Below are 18,622 nucleotides of genomic sequence, written 5' to 3' on the forward strand. Positions count from 1 at the left end.
AGAATATGGAAAGGCAAGATGAGAGAAACAAATAAGGAAACGACGCGACCATAGCAAATCGGTCATTCCATAAAGCGATACATTTTGTCATTATATGACAACGAATTTAACGATACAATACAATATAATAAAATTTAAGTAATAATTAAAACAAATATTATATTTGAATAACAATATAATACAATACAACAGGTAACAACCACCCAAACAAGCTGTAACTCAAGAAATTTGGAATGTGAATGGCAATCAACGGATGAAAAGAAAAATTGGCAATCGATCTCTATTGGATGCTGGCCGCTGGATATTGGACCGTCAATGTTGTTTTCTCAAAAGGGATACAAAAACGTACTGAATAGCTAGTGGTAGGCTAGTGACAAAGCCATAATTTACACGTGATATTCCCAATACCATAAATTCAATTCTACTCTGAGCTTGCGATTCTCACTGAATCTGAACCTCACACAAATCCCCTCATGATTTTTGCTTTGTTGGGTCCCATATATACACCTAATCTTTCAAATAGTGACTTCCATTGTCTGATTTCTCTGTACTAATCATTTATCTCAATTGGGTTTCTGTATTTATCAATTATCTCAACTGGGTCGACTCATATTTCCACTAGATCACTCTGGTTCTTGAAATCTTGGATTGATTTCCCTTCACTGTAATGGAAAATTGCACTCTTCTTCATAGTGGAAATCAATTCCAGCCCAAGTTTCCCTTTTTTGCACTTAAGCCCAAAAAGTTTCCTTTTTTTGTAGCTGGGTGTTCAAGTGTTTTGGGTGAAGATATAGTCAAGTTATCTGTAGCTCATGGCTCCAGCAGAGAGCAAATGTGGAGAATTAAAGCCACAGGCAAAAGCTCTGGGGAAGCTGCAAATGCAGATGATGAATCGGATGAGGCTTTACAGGCTACAATTGAAAAGAGCAAAAAGGTGTTAGCCATGCAAAAGGACCTACTTCAACAGGTAGTAATTCTTTAGTATTCAATCATAAAGTGAAAAATTGCTTCTTCTTTTTTAAATTTAAAAGATAAAGGAGAAGTGAAAGATAATTGTTTTAGGGCCGTTGGCCCTAGTGATCCAATGCCTTTTACTTTTTTTTTCTTTTCAAATGGGCATAAATATGATATAGTATGTCACAGCAGAGAGAAAAATCAACCATTCAGCAATTGCCAGCCATATGCTAATGAATAATACAAATTCTGTTTTAGGATGTTGGACATGTTTCATTCTTCTGTAAATGAATTAACCATCTCTTAGTTTGAAGTATGTCAATTTTGAAAATAAATCCATGATTAAGTATCTTAAGGATCTGGGGGTCTGGCTGTGAGTACTATTCAGGATGTTGTGGATAAAGATAGGAACCAAATTGTGATTTTAAAAAGGAAGTTTGTCTGTAGAATAATTTGTTATTTAATATGGCTTTTTTGGTTTACTTGTTTTCCTGTGCATGGTATTGTTTTTGGCTTGTACTGTATTATAGTGTGTTAAGAAAAACTATCTTCATTCTTGGAATGTCCTCTTCCTTAAATTCCTTATATATCAGATTGCAGAAAGAAGAAAAGTAGTCTCTTCAATAAAAAGCAGCTTTGAAGATGCCAAAGATAGTTATGACAACGGAAATGGTAGCTTATCAAATGTTGATGTCCGTGGAATGGATAAAGACTATAATAGTACTTTAACTAGTACTGCTACTCCGCCAATTGTTGATGACCTGAAAAACACACCGGCAGCTAGAAGCCAAGATTTTGTTGAAAGTAAAAGAGAAGTTAAAAGGGACCTGGATCAGGAAAGGCAGTCGAAACCCGGTGCTCTGAAGACAGCTCAATCCGATGAAAGGGCTACCCCACTGTCAAGATCATCCGTCACACCCAGTCATCAGACTTCCTCTGCCGTAAGTTCTGCCAAAAGAACATTATATGTCCCTCCAGAAACTCCAAAGTTCAGTCAAGAGACAGGCAAATTTTTTGTCGACATTCCTGGAAAAAAGATCCAGTCTGATGTGCCTTCATTATTTAAAGAATCCTCAGCACAATCATACATGGAACAGAAGAGTGAAAATTTTGAAGGATCAAGTGCTGAGAAGGCAAACATAGAGGCTGAAGACCCTGAGAATGTAGATGAGAAACCCCCTCCATTGGCAGGAACGAATGTTATGAACGTTATTTTGGTTGCTGCAGAATGCGCTCCATGGTCTAAAACAGGTATCTTTTACAATAAATATGTGTCTTCTGTCCAGGAACAAATGTGTAAGTTGGTGCATTACCCACACTTGAAGTTCCTATGAAAGCTCATATTCTAGTTCAGTTTATGATACTTCAATTTCATAGGACCTGCAAAAGAGTAAGACTAGCATTAAGATATTCATAATGAAGTGCTTGTTGTTTCTTTTCACCAACTTATAGTGTTAATGAAGTTTCCAGTATTCCATCATCTCTAGAATAAACTGGATAACTAATTAATATAAGAATTAACATATTCTCATACCTATCAAAATAATTATTTGACATATTCTTAGTCACATGAAATGAGACATAATGAAATGAAAAACCATCACTGATCGGCCAAGGTGAGATGGTAAGGTGAATGTCAAATGAAAAGGAATCTATATTTATTTTGCCTTTTCCACTATTGTTGTTTTGTCCGCTTCTGGATGGTTGAGGATGGATGATTTGTTGGTTCGTCTAACTTGTACATCCTCCAGTCTTGTAGCCTGTTTGGCCAAGCTTCTCCCAGAGTCAAAAGTGCTTGTTTCTCAAAAAGGTGTGTTTGGCCAAGCTTTTTGGGGGAGAAAAAGTGCTATTGGGTAGAAGCTTAAGCATTTTTTAAGAAATAAAAAAAAGGAGCTTCTCCCATAAGCAGAATATTTTCTTCCTACCAAAAATACTCTTAGCAAAATATTGTATATACCAAAATACCCCTTAATTTAAATTATTAAATAATAAATAATGACTTTTGGGGTGAACTTTCATATTTGTTGAATGATTTTTTGATATATTTAAATTATCTTGAAAGAATAAAGCCCCACAGTGTGGATATTATTGGGTATGTTGTTGTTGTTATCTTGAAAGAATAAATTGCTTTTCAATTTTATTTTTACATTTATATAAATAAAAAAATTAATTAATTATAGTCGTTAAGGATGCCGGGGTCTATTTGGAAACAGTCTCTCTTACCCTGGGTAAAGTCTGCGACACACTACCCTCCCCAGATCCCACTCCCCAGATCCCACTAAGTGGGATTATACTGGGTGGTTGTTGTTGTTGTTGTTGTTGTTGTTGTTGTTGTTGTTGTTGTTGTTGTTGTTGTTGTTGTTGTTGTTGTTGTATAGTCGTTAATAATAAATATTGTGATTATTTATCTACTTATATAATATTAACTATTAAGTAAATCTCTTCGTGTCATTCGTAATTTGATACTTAAAAGCACTTTTTGAAAAGCTTGGTCAAGCACAAATTGTTGCTCAAAAGTACTTTTCAAATTGATTAGCCAAATACAAAATGCTTTTCTCCAAAGTATTTGTTCAAAAAGCACTTCTTAAGATAAGCTGATTTTTATAGCTTGGCCAAACATGCTATTAGTCTTGTGCACGTACAAATATTCATGATTTGTACACATTTTTTGCACTTTGATGTGCATGATTTTTATTGTATTTATGCATCTATATACATATCAGTGCAAGCATATCTTTTACTTGTGAAGAGTTTTTTAGGTGGGCTTGGAGATGTAGCGGGAGCATTACCCAAGGCTTTGGCTCGACGTGGCCACAGAGTTATGGTAACTAGTTTAATTCTTCACGTTTTAATTTCCGTGTGCATGAAGAACCGTGTTTCAAGCAGAATATACACAGAAAAATTCTGTTAGGAAGTATCAGACTGTTTCACAAAAAAGTCTCCGAATATTCTGCACGAGGTGTTATATTCTCTATCCATCATCTTCCCAACCACTGGACAAGTTAGTCTGTGATATAAATTCACAATGTTTCCAAAACATATGCTGTCTATCCGGATTATCTAGCCAACAAAGCTATAGATTGTTTAGTTCTTCCAATTTTGCCTTTTCATTCCAAGATGCATAGGATGTAATGTATTTGATGATGGAGTTTCCTTTTTCTGCCCATTCCCCTGAAACTTAGGTTGTGGCACCTCGTTATGGCAACTATGCTGAACCTCAAGATTCTGGTGTAAGAAAAATTTATAAAGTTGATGGTCAGGTATGTTTGACTGCATTAATAAGACATAGCTTTTAACTTTTGCTTGTGATTTTATCGCCATGACTATCCATTTCTAAGGATTTAATTTTTAAACTGTGCAGGATGTAGAAGTGACTTACTTCCAAGCCTTTATTGATGGTGTGGATTTTGTTTTCATTGACAGTCACATGTTTAGGCACATGGAGAACAACATTTACGGAGGGAACCGTGTGGTATACCCCCCCTGCCCCCACTTTTCCACTAATTTCATGCTAATCCCCGAATTTCTGACTCCTAGATTTGCAGTGAAGTCTCTATTATTGAGTCCTCTAAATGATTGGCCGACATAATGTTTTCCCTAGTCACCAAAATTTGGGCCTTATGGGATTGAGATGTCTTAGATGGTTGTGTCTTCACCTTTCCTTTCTCTTTCTGGGTGGGGAAGTTCAAGAGGGAGTGGTTTTTTAATGTGGTTTAATATTATGTTCTGTACGAACTCAGAGATTCTGATAAGGATCGGTTTGCTGAGCACCGATCTTGACTTTCAGCTACCTTCTTTGCATTGTACTTCACTTTATTGATGTAGCAATCTTGAATCTTGATATATGTTTATTACAAATTACCTTTTTCATATATAGTTTTGGTTCATACCTATCTGGCTATCTTTTAACGTCTTATTTTTCCCTTCCTGTTGCAGGATATTTTAAAGCGCATGGTTTTATTTTGCAAAGCAGCTATTGAGGTATGAATGCCAGAAAAAAGACACTGCTTCCACCTTTGTTGCTGACATTCAAAATAAACTTAGCCATGCTGTTTGAGCACTATTTATCCATGTTTACACCCCCTGCCCCCTTCTGCCATAATATTTTGGCCTATTAGTGTTCCTGTGATTTTACCTCTCTACCTTCACAAGGTAGGGGTAAGGTCTGCGTACACTCTACCCCTCCTAGACCCCACTTTGAGGGATTACATTGGGTTGTTGTTTTTGTTGTAGTGTTCCTATGATTTTAAAATACGTTTTTTTGATGATATTCTAACATGGCTGATTTGCAATTTCAGGTTCCTTGGCATGTGCCGTGTGGTGGGGTTTGCTATGGAGATGGAAATTTAGTGTTTATTGCTAATGATTGGCATACTGCTTTATTGCCAGTTTATCTGAAAGCTTATTATCGTGACAATGGAATGATGAAATATACAAGATCTCTCCTGGTCATTCATAACATCGCTCACCAGGTCAGTTTCATTAGCATCTATAGCAGTTTTCTAGTCCATCCGTGCATTATCCACCGAGTTTCGAACTTTGCACCAGCTAGCTCTCCGGGATTTCTCAGTTATCAATAAATAAATAATATAAATGACTACTTTAATATTGTACATATACTAGGTGCTCCTGGGACATAATTATTATTTTTGTGTCACCAAGTTCCATTATCTTAGTACCACCAGGAGTACCATACCCAGTGAATTTATTACAGCTGCATTTTTCTCATGCAAAGACCATACCTTAGACTTGTATAGCAGTGTTGCCTGATATGTGAAATTCGTTCAAAGGTTTTGCTCTGGGCATTACCAAGACAATTGATGCTTTTGTTGGAGTCTGGATTATGCTAATTGATACAGAAAGAGGAGCACTAAAATTTGATACAGGGGAAGGAGTCTGAATTAAGCTTCATTCATAATGATCTATAACAATATGAGATCAACCCAACGCAGAACAATTAGAAATTTCTTAAAGAAGTTTCCAAATTATATGTCATACTTGATGTTTTATATTAACAAAGTAAGATTCTACCTTTTTCCCATGTGCTATGATTAAGCACAATGACGAATTTTGCTTCTGCTACTAGTTATCATCTTTTTCTTTATTTTTCTTGCCTCATATGATGTGTATTTGGATAAACTTTCATGTGATAAAGAATTTGCTGCATGAAAGAGACAGAGGAGGGTTTATGGAGTAAGCAAGATTTTACGCATGTAAGCAGCAGAGAACTAGAAATACTCTGTTCGTCCAATTTAAATATGACTACTTTGACCTGTGCAATTGTTTTACAATTTTTGGTAGATTATTACTTTAAGTTTGATGTGAAGAGAGTAAAATAAAGGTTTGAAATGTAAAAGAGTAGAGTAGTTGGAGTACTCTCTTCCCAAATTCTGCAATTGTTAGTATTTCCTGATTTGAGTAATTTATTTTTTTCTTTCAGTAAAGTAAATAAGGGTTATATCAATCTTAGCCGGCTATTTTTTTTCATCTCTATTTTATTCCGTTGCGTGCAGGGTCGTGGCCCTTTGGATGATTTTTCATACGTAGATCTTCCACCACACTACATGGACATTTTCAGGTTGTATGACCCAGTAGGAGGTGAGCATTTCAACATTTTTGCAGCTGGTCTAAAGACAGCAGATCGTGTAGTTACAGTTAGTCATGGATATTCATGGGAACTAAAAACTTCCGAAGGTGGCTGGGGATTGCACGAGATAATTAATGAGAATGATTGGAAATTACGGGGTATTGTAAATGGGATTGATACAAAAGAGTGGAACCCTGAGTTGGACGTTCACTTAAAGTCAGATGGTTACATAAACTATTCCCTGGACACACTGCAGACTGGCAAGGCTCAATGTAAATCTGCATTGCAGAAGGAACTTGGTTTACCAATTCGCGACGATGTCCCACTGATCGGTTTCATCGGGAGGCTTGACCCCCAAAAAGGCGTTGATCTGATAGCCGAGGCAGTGCCTTGGATGATGGGTCAGGATGTACAACTGGTCATGTTGGGGACGGGCAGGCCTGACCTTGAACAGATGCTAAGGCAATTTGAGTGCCAATACAATGATAAAATTAGAGGATGGGTTGGTTTCTCCGTGAAGACTGCTCATCGTATAACTGCTGGTGCAGACATTCTGCTCATGCCTTCTAGATTTGAGCCTTGTGGACTTAACCAGCTTTATGCGATGAAATATGGGACTATTCCTGTTGTTCATGCTGTAGGAGGACTTAGAGATACTGTGCAGCCTTTTGATCCTTTTAACGAGTCAGGATTAGGATGGACCTTCAGTAGGGCTGAGGCTAACCAGCTGATCCACGCATTAGGAAATTGCTTACTGACTTACCGCGAGTACAAAGAGAGTTGGGAGGGGCTTCAGAGACGCGGTATGACACAAGACCTAAGTTGGGATAATGCTGCTCATAACTATGAGGAAGTTCTTGTTGCTGCGAAGTATCAGTGGTGAGGCTCATTACGCGTCTGTAAATGTCAACAACTTGTGGCCATACAATGAAAAGGTGTTTCAGCTCTTCCCTAAACTCTAAAGGGTCCAAATATCGAGTTTTGCTGGGTATATCGCATTGCTCCAAATGTGCTTACCCAAGATAAGTTCAAAACCCTTGTCTTTCTCAAGTGATTGAAAGCCCTATTTCTGGTCATGAAACGAGAGGATGCAACATGTTGGCTACTTCACGTATGGTGGTCATACTTGGTCATATATATCATCATGTATATATTCTTTACAGTTACCAAGATTTTGTTGTATGTAGCCAATCTCTACTCTTTTTTGTTGAAAGTTTTAAGGAATCAGCTAGTGTCAAATATCAAGCATAAAATCAGTGACCAGTGACCCCAATTTTTTCTGAAGCGAGTAAATTAGGCTCATAACATTCCACTTAACCGGTTTTCTAGTATATGAGCATGATGCTCGAGGGTTTCAACATCAATTTAATTGAATTCATGCTACATAAGAAGTAATATTTTGAATTGAACCGAGACATTCAATACATATGCTGCTATAGTAAGCTCATTAGTCATAACGGCATTTCAAGTATTTTCGACAAGTTTCTTCACCATTTGATACTGCTCTCAAGGAGGTCCATCATAGGTGTCGGAATCTACTGTAAGGGACTCCCTCTCTTCTTGAAAGGATTGGCAATTGAGAGAGGACGATAGCAAGGACTGAAAATAGATTAAAATTTTACTTTTGGCGTATTGATTTTGTGATCATCTGGCTATCAGCCACCAAAGTTGTTTTGTCGAAACTTGCAGCAATGATGATATACACGGTCGATCTCTTGTCAAGCAGTTATCTGTTTAATTGGGTGTCTAGTGATTCAGATTTAAAGACCAGATAGAACTCCTTAGATTTGCTGACCAGAGACATCAAATGTTCGGACACGAGCACACAACCAAAAAGAGAATTAGAAGCAGCATCAGTGAATCACTTGAAAGAAAGCACAAAGCCTTGCACTAAGAACATAGCTGTAATTGACACCAGCGCTTCTCCCGAGCAATACCGGGAGAACAATAATAATAATAATAGTGAAGTTCAGATATCTAATCCGCATGTCGCACTTCCCTTAATGACACTGTCTAATGCCGGTAATCGATCTATGGGTGCAAGTCCAAGGATGCTGGTTTCTGACTCTCCTCTGCTGCTAACCCTAGATAACAAACTGATAGATCCCTGGTTCTACTTCACTTCAAGCTAATACTTGCAGCTACTCGCATGCTTGTCCGCATACTTGCAATCATATCCGCTGATCAGCCGTGTGAAATAGAACTCAGGGAGATGACTCCGATGACCATTAACAGACCCCTTCCAGATCACCACAAATTCTGCTATGAAAAGCACATAATTAGATACCAGAGAACAGATATTAACACGTCCAAAACTAATTGAACAAGAACAAAATGTTAGACCACACTGCTTTATGTCATATTGCTGTAATGAACAAGTTATAATAATTACTACTAGACCTCAATCCCAAGCACGTGGGGTCGGCTATATGAATCGTCATTATTTATGTCGCTCCATTTAAGCTTGCAGTAATGAACAATTACACACCCAAAAAAGAACAAAACATGATACCCCAAGTACCTGTCAGATCACATACCTATGTATAGGAAACTCTCCTTTCTTCATCAAACTGCAAACGCGAAGGACTTGAGAAGAGTCCGGCAAGACTCTTGGACAGGCAACCTTCAACAGCGCATGGAGATGCAGAATGATTTAAGGGGTAGTTTGGTTTAACCGTTTCCAAGCAACCATGTGATTGGTTGTCAGTCCAGTGAAAACTTTGGTTGCCAAATTTAATGTGCCTCCTCTTGGAATTGACAATCACATCCATGACAGGATACCCATCATATGATTCTTCTTCTCTTTGCAAATTGCCACAAGACTTCCTCTTCAAACCAGGAAAAGCTTTCAGTCCTGCACCAAAAACAACAGAAACATGGAATAATCTAAAAGATAATTCAGTGGTATCCAAGAAAGTTTTTTCAGCAGCAATTACCAGGGAAAGAATCCTCAAATGACTGGGCTCCTGAATCACCACAGCTACAGAATGAGTTAGAAATAGTATCGACTCCTCCAATCCTGCATAGCAAAGCTGACTCGTCAAATCTAGTGAAAAATGAAGTACAAACTGCTAATGACCTCAGAAAGTACATTGGGTCGGTACAGAATGCAAAAGCAAGGCCAAGGTTTCTCTATCAGTTTATGCTGCGGTCTGAACCTAAATCTAGACATATCCTCAGTGAAAGAGAAAATAGATCATGCAATGAAATTATCCATGGGAAGGAACCAACCACAAGTTGTGTAACCATGAACTACCAACCATGATGGTCCAAGAACAATACCAAGTCCATGAAGTTCTATACAATCAATCATCTCAGTTAGAATTTCTTGATACCTTGTCTATAAGATGAATATTTTAATGATACATGTGATTGATAAAGATCAATCTCCTGAGTCATATAATACCAAGCTTATACTCTCTAAGCATAAGCAATAGGGGGTAATTGCATCTCTAAGATACACACATGTCATCCATGGAATAACCTCTTTGTGCCCCAAAAATGAAGAAAAGAGGATATGAATAAGACCAATTTAATCTAGATAACAGAAGCAGCAGCAGATGAGAATTCTGACTTGCACAAGGAAATTGGTTAATGGCCAACCTGTACATGTGCTCCACAAAGTCATCAATCAAAACTGGCCAAGCTCCTGCAGAGAATAACCCAAACATTAAATAGAGTGGATCTTTTTAGTTTAGGAAGGGGAGGGAGGAGCAAGGAGTAAGATCGAAGAACAAATACACAAAAAAGGAAACTGGTATTCTAAACATCATCATCGTTCCATAATATCAAAGAAGTCCAAATTCACTCCATACTGTATATCGTAAAGGACATAATTACTCAACAGAAAAGAAAGACAAGACAAGTGAGGAAATGACTGAGGCAGTGGGAAGAAAATTAACCTTCTACTTTTGGAAGGTAAAAATGTTTCTCCTTCGTACCCAGTTTATATGATAGTCAACTAATTTGTTTGAGAGATTGTACATTGATTGAGATATCATATTAAACTTATAAGCAACAAAACTTATAAGTACGACATTGAACTTTAAAAAATACTTCTTAAGTTCTTATAAATACCACATCGAACTATAAGGGTGATTTGGTAATAGGAAACACCCATAATGCCAAATTAGTGGAATTTCTTCGAGTGGTATGAAGACTTGAGATAAGCTCAGCAAGTAACCCGGCTTTTGTCCACTGGAGGACATGGCGTCCTTCATACGCTCTCATTTTATCTAACAGACCACTGGAATTGCCAATCCATAACTCTTTTGTGTTTCTAATCTCCTATAGCTAGAGAATAACTCTTGCATATGCAGTATTCCCAGATCTCACAGATGCACTGCACCAGCAACATATGATAGGACCCCCTCAATGGAAGCTTTAAATTTGATACATAAGACTCCAATTAATTATGCTTCTTGGTCTTCCAGCCTAAATAAGATTTCATGTTACTATAGGCTTAAGCTCACTCTGTTTCTTCAGCATCTTCAGTAACAGCTTATGATTATTACTCATTAGAAAGTAAACGACAGGTGGATTACTAGATCACAGAACGATGGAGGTCATTTCCAGATTTCTCTGCTAAATATGCAGGACTTTCTATCACATTTCACCACCATATATACAGGAAGCTTCTTAATCAAACGACAACATGACTCAAAGTTTACAGGAAGCTTTTATGAAGCATATCCCGTACAAATTTATCTGGTGCATATATTCCCGCTTGACTTCTTTAGAAATATATCACCTAAATCCTCCAAAAGGACAGAAGCAGACAGGTGTATAGAGAATAGTCTGCAAATTTGCATCAGCAAGAAGTAAAAATGTCAAATAACATGATTAAGATCGTAACCAAAAACCACAAATTGATTGGAAGTTCAGTTAATATAGAGTCGATAAACATCTTTTTACTGGCGATATTTATTTTCAGGTATTAAGCATCAGCACATATTATGCGAGAAAAACATAGGATCTTCAGGAACAAACTAAGCAATACGTCTCTATTAAGAATGAATAAGGGTCACATTGACAGGTTCTGGATGGTGATAATTGAAAAGCTGCAACTGCAAAAAATTAATACCTCCCCGATCATACCCTTCAAGATTTTCATGCACAGAACGGCTAAAGGCCAAAACTTGCTGCCAAGTATCCTCGGATATATTGTATCGCTGATTTTTCTGTGAATCGAGACAGTAAACAAGTCACTATATAGGAAATTTAGCAGTTCACAACATTCTGGAGTCACCCAACCATAAAGTAGAATATCATTCTTTGGGAAGTTAAGCACCACCCTGGAAGCTCCTTGAAGTTGACAAAGACAAGTTAAGACATGCATAAAATTTCCAGGAATTGACTGCCAATCCCACTACTATAGAAAAATCCCAATGCCCCAACCAAAAACACAGATAAGAAAATGAGCACAATAATGAGGAAAGACAAAAAGAACAAATCCTCTATCAGATGGCAAAGTTTTTTTTTTCTTTTGCAAGGTATATAATTGTACTAATAATGGGAAAATCTCATCTATAACTCCGCCTGGTGTGAGTTTGCTCATATTGCCCGTCCCAAGCCCGAATAAAGGAGGATGATTGCGGTAGACGAGCAGCCAGCTTATAACTAGTCAATCTTACGAAAAACCCTCACATGTTTGGCACAGAGGTGGTGTTGTTGTTGTTTGGAAAATCTTATGAATACAAGCCGGAAAAAAAAAGGTAGAGAATTTATAACATAATATGATTCTCTACTAACGACATTTAACGTTACACACAAACAGGAATTTCATGGGTCCATAAAGAACTAGGAATGATAGGTTGTCCTCAAATATAAGTAGACATTCTCTATCCCTTCAAAAGGGCTCCTTTTTCTCTCCTTCCATACGACCCACACGAGTGCTAATGGTGCGACATCCACGATCCGCGACTTCTCTTCATCAGATGACAAGACCTTTTGTTTGTATTACATTGACATTTAAGACAAACTTTACAAAGCAGACTAATTCTCTACTCAGTTAATCTAAGAGAAGCCAAGATTCGAGCAAGCACATACCTATGTAATTGATGAATTTTTAATAATTCTTAGAATTCTACAATTTTAAGGCATACAAACAGATGAACAATGCAATTCGAACACATGATATGAGATCCATTAGCAGCACTGACACTTACCTCAACAAAGTTGCACCAGTGGTCAAGTAGCCGAAACCTTCTAGCTAAAACTAATTTCCAGGCAGTAACAGCTTTGCTTATGGCTGAAAATATTTTTGAATGCAAAATAAGATTGACATGGAGCTAAATGCACTGTAAATGCTTTATGAAGCATGAGCAAGCTCGCTTGCAAGATCATTTACAAGTAGTCAACTTACTGATGTTCTTTTGTCCATTTTCTCTGCAAATGAAGAAAACAAAATCATAGAAACGGGAGAACTCGGAGAAGTCAGCCTACAAAAAGGAAATGCAATGTAAGTTCCTTTTTTGATGATTGGAATTTTTTTTTAATAATGTTTTAAGGCTAACAGTAAAGGAGATGGACGTGGATGAATCATGAATATGGAACAGAGCCCATAATGTTCACCTCCCCCCAACTCAGTGCACACAAAAGAAGAGGAAAAGAAGTAGAAAAGCAGGAAAAGAAATCCCCCTTCCCAACAAAAGCTCCCATATTAATTAACAATATAAGATAGTTTCAAATGAAACAAATTCAGTCATCATAACATCATCTAATCAACAAACCTCCAAATTTAACCGCAACATAAGCTTGTACACTTCTTCAAAGATAGCCGGCCTGCCATGGATGAAAACTGATTTCTCAATATTATCAACCTCATATGACCAATCTATCTACCCCCCACATAATGAAAGGTGATTTAAAACTAACACAACTAAGCAACATGATCACATATTTGGTAAACGTATTTGGCTTTCCAATATAAAATCACACATATATTCCTACTCAAAAGAGAAGTGATATGGGAATTTCTTACTGACGGCCAAAGTATCATTACTAATAGATTCAACCACAAATCTGCCCCGTTCAAACAATTTGATCTTTTTTTTTATGAACCACAAATTTGATTTGTTTATTAATGTTATTCTCTCAACCATTCAGCCTTGGAACCTTTGTTTTCGCAAGCCAGAAACCGCAATTGTCACCTACTGTCTTCACTTATCTGTAATTGCAATTACCTACTACCCAATATATATAAATCTATATCAGCAAAAGAAGGTTGAAGGATAGTATCTATGCAATATATTTTGCCCTAAAAGTTTTATACTTTCAAATGCATCGCATCTAGAGAAGTCCCAACTATTCTTTGATATTAGTCAAGCCTTTGAAACTTTCACGGGCAGGTGATTTCAAGGGAAAACAGAAAATTTCTCATGTTAAGTTGAAATGCATATTGGTACAATTCTTGTATAGTAATGGACTTCTTGGATTCGTTACATACATAAAGGATCCAAGTCCAGCAAACTCTCCTTCGTGCTGCAGTTATTCATAAAAAAAAAATCTTTTTTTGCCGATAGTGAATAAATCTATTTTTACTTACAAAACAAATGAAAAACCGTATTTTTTTTTCTATTCTTGAATGAAGACCCAAAAAATGCTGGTAGTTACATGTCCTACCGAATACATGCCTTATGTGCAAACTTGACTCCACGAACTTCATAAGCTGATTCAATGCCTCTCTTGAGAATCTCGCTTTCTGCAGGTCGTCTTCTCCGCTCCCAGCAGCATATGTTCCAGACATGATTTCTGCAAAGGAAACCCCAGAAGTAATAAGAGCAACTTAAGTTAAAAAACACCAATTAATTATATAAACCTGACCTATATTAATAAATTAAACCTAACATCCAGATCAAAGACAAAAGTATGGCGCTTTACATAGTTTCATGAATGAAATAGGACCGAATTGAACTGAATGGATATTAAGGATTCTTATAGTCGATCCTGACTTTAAATATTACCAAATTCAGACATTCATAAGATTCATCTCACAGTCTATTAATAGCACTAGACAAACTATAAATAGCAAGAAAGTTACGAAATGAAAATTAAAAGTAGAAAAAGGAGAAAGTTAATTAACCACAATATCGGCGATAAATATCGAAGATATCCAAGTGATTGACAGCGGGGGAGTCCATGACTATAGCAACAGACTGGTTTTGGGGTTCGCTCGAGACTCTGAACCCTAATCTAAAGAGAGCAACACAAGCTGAGATTCTCTCCAGTAGTGATAGTGTTATCCTTTTTCTCAGTTTTGCTTCTTTTGTATATTAAACGCAACTTAGCTGCAAGGTTTAACGGTATACGAATATTCTGATACGAAATTTAGATTAAAATTTTACAGCCACATTCCGTCTTCAAGTTGAAGTCAAAAAGAGACACCATGAAAACTTTGCTTCCTTGGGTTTATTTACATTTAAACCCAACAAGATATTCATTCTATTTAATGGAGTAACATAAACTATTGTCGCTCTCGGGATGTCAAATGCCATTTTATGTCAAAAATGGCATTTCAATTAAATTGGATTTTTTCAGAAAAGAAATATTAATGTCAAACTAATACATGCAAGATATGTGATTCGTACATACATATTTACCACTTATAATTATAGTTAAGGGATTGTTTTTTTCACTTTAGTTTTTAATTGTTAAGGTAAATTACTTAAGAAAAAAAGACATATTTTTAGAACGAATATTTCAAAATTTATACTGAAGATATCATTATTAGTCATTTAATAGCTCTGGTAGTTTATTGAAAGTTTTAACATTCCAATGGTAGGCCAACAATATACATGGAAAAGGTTCAAATTTATTCCTATACTATTCAAAATTGCTCAAATTGATTCTCCATTAAATTTTTTGTCCAAGGGGGACCACCCTCTAAGTTTAAATATTCGTCAATGAAAAAAAAGTTTTAAAAAAAACCCATTTAGAGAGTGCCAAACTTGTAATATTTTTCTTTGAATTTAATACAATGTAATTACATAAATAACTGCTCCTCCCCTTCTCTTTAAAGCGAACTGCATGGCGGCCGGAAAGAAAGACGACCTCACATTCTTTGATGTCAATAAAAGCAATTTGAGTATTCCGATTGATCTTCTTTTGTAGATAAAATCTTCAATGAGTGAAAACAAACAACCTTATTAAAAAAAGTGCTTGTTGAGTAAGGTCGGCTTTGGAGCCCAAGCCCCTTACTAGAGCGCTTTATAGGTAGCCGAAGTATATATATCTGGTCCATTCAAGTCTGCAAGCTTTTTGACAACATTCGAGAGGAGTATTACCTTTAGCGTATTATTCCTTGTCGTTTACGAATCATTGTGTATTTGTCCTATCATTATTTAATGGAACTTCAGTGTGAGATAAACGGATTTCAGGTATCAAAATACTTCGAGAAAATAGTTCAAATTTAACCCTCTACTTGACTAGTTATTCCTCAAGTTGGAGCTTCATTAAGATTGTGCTATTTCGAATTTTACAAGATTTGACCATCCTCCCTTATGTATCTACTTATTAAAATTCCATTAAAAGGTACTAGGAAATAAAAAGAGCATTCTGCTAAAAATAAAGAAAACAGAGACGTTATTCGGAGTGTTTAAAAGGTTCTCCAATTACAACGTTGGTTTAGAATTCCATATAAAGTTTCTCGTAAAAATTGCACGGGGCATCCCATTAATCTATACTCATTCCCACTTAATCTATACCCATATTTTTAAAATTATTTAACCTATACCCTAATTTTTACAACTTCAGGCGCCTCCTTTTTCCTGCTATGTGTGCGCTCCTTTCTTTTCTATTCTTTATTCTATTCTTCATTTTTTGTAATTTGTAGTATATTTTACTGCTGATTTGCTCATAGTGACTGCCCTTTTTGTTGAAACAGCGTTTTAGAACTTTTCTTCATCTATTTTATAATTCATTATCTGTATTTATTATATTTGTAATGAATTCAGATTGATCCAGGAATGAAATATCAAATAGCAAGCTGATTGCGGCTTTATTGATACAATTCTTACACTAAGCTTTGAAAGTTGAACTATTATGATGAAGCTTTGAAACTTAAGCTAGTACGACTGTAGGACAAAAACTTTAGTTTATTTAGCGCCGAAGGTTTTACAAATAAACTAAATAACTTCAGCATCTTATGCTGAAGTTTTTGAAAAAGCTTTATGACAAAACTAATGAATTCAGGACAAAACTTCAGCTTATTTAGTGCTGAAGTTTTTACAAATGAACTAAATAACTTCAGCATCTTCTGCTGAAGTTTTTGAAAAAAGCTTTATGACAAAACTAATGAATCCAGGACAAAACTTCAGCTTATTTAGTGATGAAGTTTTTACAAATGAACTAAATAACTTTAGCATCTTCTGCTTAAATTTTTGAAAAAGCTTTATAACAAAACTATTGAATCCAGGACAAAACTTCAGCTAAAACATGCTGAAGTTTAGCAAATAGAGAACAAAATTTCAGCTAGTAGAATGCTTAAGTCCTGCAATTACAAACAACTTCAGGCTCGTCTACTAGAATGCTGAAGTTTGCATGATTGTCTTTGCTGCTTCAGGCCCGTATGCCTGAAGTTTACGCGAAAAGTGGGTATGCTTGCAAAAAAAATTTGCAAAGCAGGTATAAGTTAAAACGTGATCCAAAAAGCGGGTATAGTTGCAAATCCCCCAAGTTTCTCCAATTAAAACGTTGGTTTAGAATTACTTATACCAAATCCAACCATAACTAGGTTCTTCATTATATTATGCATTACATTATATATACACAAACAGCCAACCTTCTCAAGTTGCCTTCCAATATACTTACTACCTTTGCCCTTCATTACGTATCTACAACTATAGACGATGGCGACGCCGACGGTGACAGTCATCAGATCGGATTTATCAGGTGTGGGTATATCAGATCAACGGCTTCGTCAGAATGGATTCACCAGAACTAGAATAATCGATGTGGTTCCGATAAGATCATCACCGCCAAATTTCGGAGCCGCTCAGAATGAGGGGCCTTCACTACCAGCGACCAAGGCATCAATAGAGGCACTGCCAATTATTCAAATTGTAGAACATGAAGAAGAATGTGCTATTTGTTTGTTGGAGTTTCAAGTCGGGGAAAAAACTAAAGAGATGCCATGTAAACATCGTTATCATTCGAATTGTATTAACAAGTGGTTGGAGAGACATGGATCGTGTCCAGTTTGTAGGTATAAGTTGCCTGTGGAGAGACCGGAATTAGTTAGCAGTAGCATTAATCACTATCCTTTAGAATTTAGTGACACCCTCTTAGCTCATCGTATTCAATGACAGAATTTTGAGTTTATGTGCTTTGGATTCTAAAAGATACAGCTTAGTGGGTTTTAAATAAATTATTTTGACATAGTAAGTGAATTTGTTAACACAAATATAGGATTTTGGCCAAAATTATTAGGTTATACCAAACTTGTAGCTACAATTCTAGCTTCTCCGCCCTTGATTATGATTAAATCTTGTGGATTATTAGAAAAGCTCTTATTTACTTTGTACACAATGGATTTGAGTTTTAAGTTCATCTTGTTTTGTATTGGATTGAAGTTCAATAGAGTTTTTCAAACTGTGTGATCAGAATAAATAATACTAGTATGATTTGCAAATCAATGTTTATTTTTTGATTTGGTCTATTAGTTCAATTTCCACTTAAAATAGTGAATTTAAAGTTTGAAAAATTGATTTGAAGAATATTTCAAGTGAAATAATACTCTTTTTTCAATTTCAACTTCAAATATTTTTTTTTAATTAAACCAAATATTGTCTAAGCCCCTACATAGTAACACCTATTTTCTTCTAAAAGTATGAATTTAAAGTATTTGATGAAATGCATAACAAAATATTTATGTTTTAAAATGTGAGCTTGTCAGAACAAGTGTTTTGCACTTTTTTTTTTGTTTTCCGCCCGGTATTCGGTATCCTCGTTGGAGCCCGAATATATTTGGATTCGCGCCGCGTAGGGCCCCATTCGGGGGGAAGCGCTCTTTACCAAAGGATTTTTCATACTAGGGCTCGAACCCGAGACATCTAGTTAAGGGAGGAGGAGTTCCATACACTG

At 36.2% G+C, this 18,622-nt stretch overlaps 3 protein-coding genes across 4 annotated transcripts; 2 read left to right on the forward strand and 1 right to left on the reverse strand.

Moving 5' to 3' along the window:
* The first annotated feature begins 450 nt into the window (after nucleotides 1–450).
* On the forward strand, nucleotides 451–7,780 carry LOC104228246 (granule-bound starch synthase 2, chloroplastic/amyloplastic). The gene is made up of 8 exons (XM_009780684.2): nucleotides 451–967; nucleotides 1,548–2,205; nucleotides 3,714–3,778; nucleotides 4,137–4,214; nucleotides 4,316–4,426; nucleotides 4,891–4,935; nucleotides 5,253–5,426; nucleotides 6,468–7,780. The coding sequence occupies exons 1-8, from the start codon at nucleotides 668–670 to the stop codon at nucleotides 7,422–7,424; spliced, it is 2,388 nt and encodes a 795-aa protein (XP_009778986.1). The 5' UTR covers nucleotides 451–667; the 3' UTR covers nucleotides 7,425–7,780.
* A 622-nt stretch (nucleotides 7,781–8,402) lies between these two features.
* On the reverse strand, nucleotides 8,403–14,952 carry LOC104228244 (defective in cullin neddylation protein AAR3). 2 transcript variants are annotated; one of them, XM_009780682.2, is made up of 10 exons: nucleotides 14,625–14,952; nucleotides 14,176–14,293; nucleotides 13,273–13,324; nucleotides 12,906–12,981; nucleotides 12,709–12,791; nucleotides 11,625–11,721; nucleotides 10,145–10,190; nucleotides 9,478–9,560; nucleotides 9,079–9,395; nucleotides 8,403–8,800 (listed from the first exon to the last, which is right to left on the reverse strand). In XM_009780682.2, exons 1-9 carry the CDS (start codon nucleotides 14,680–14,682, stop codon nucleotides 9,079–9,081), a joined length of 930 nt encoding a protein of 309 aa, XP_009778984.1. In that variant the 5' UTR covers nucleotides 14,683–14,952; the 3' UTR covers nucleotides 8,403–8,800. The 2 variants fall into 2 exon arrangements, with proteins under 2 accessions (XP_009778984.1, XP_070023767.1); XM_070167666.1 differs by having other exon boundaries at nucleotides 8,670–8,800; nucleotides 13,273–13,340; nucleotides 14,165–14,293.
* Nucleotides 14,953–17,388: 2,436 nt separating this feature from the next.
* On the forward strand, nucleotides 17,389–17,844 carry LOC104228243 (E3 ubiquitin-protein ligase SIRP1-like). Its single transcript, XM_009780681.2, has one exon. It carries the CDS (start codon nucleotides 17,389–17,391, stop codon nucleotides 17,842–17,844), a length of 456 nt encoding a protein of 151 aa, XP_009778983.1.
* Nucleotides 17,845–18,622: the final 778 nt, after the last annotated feature.

The sequence above is a fragment of the Nicotiana sylvestris genome, chromosome 2 (assembly GCF_000393655.2).
Source record: "Nicotiana sylvestris chromosome 2, ASM39365v2, whole genome shotgun sequence".
NCBI classification, from domain to species: Eukaryota; Viridiplantae; Streptophyta; class Magnoliopsida; order Solanales; family Solanaceae; genus Nicotiana; species Nicotiana sylvestris.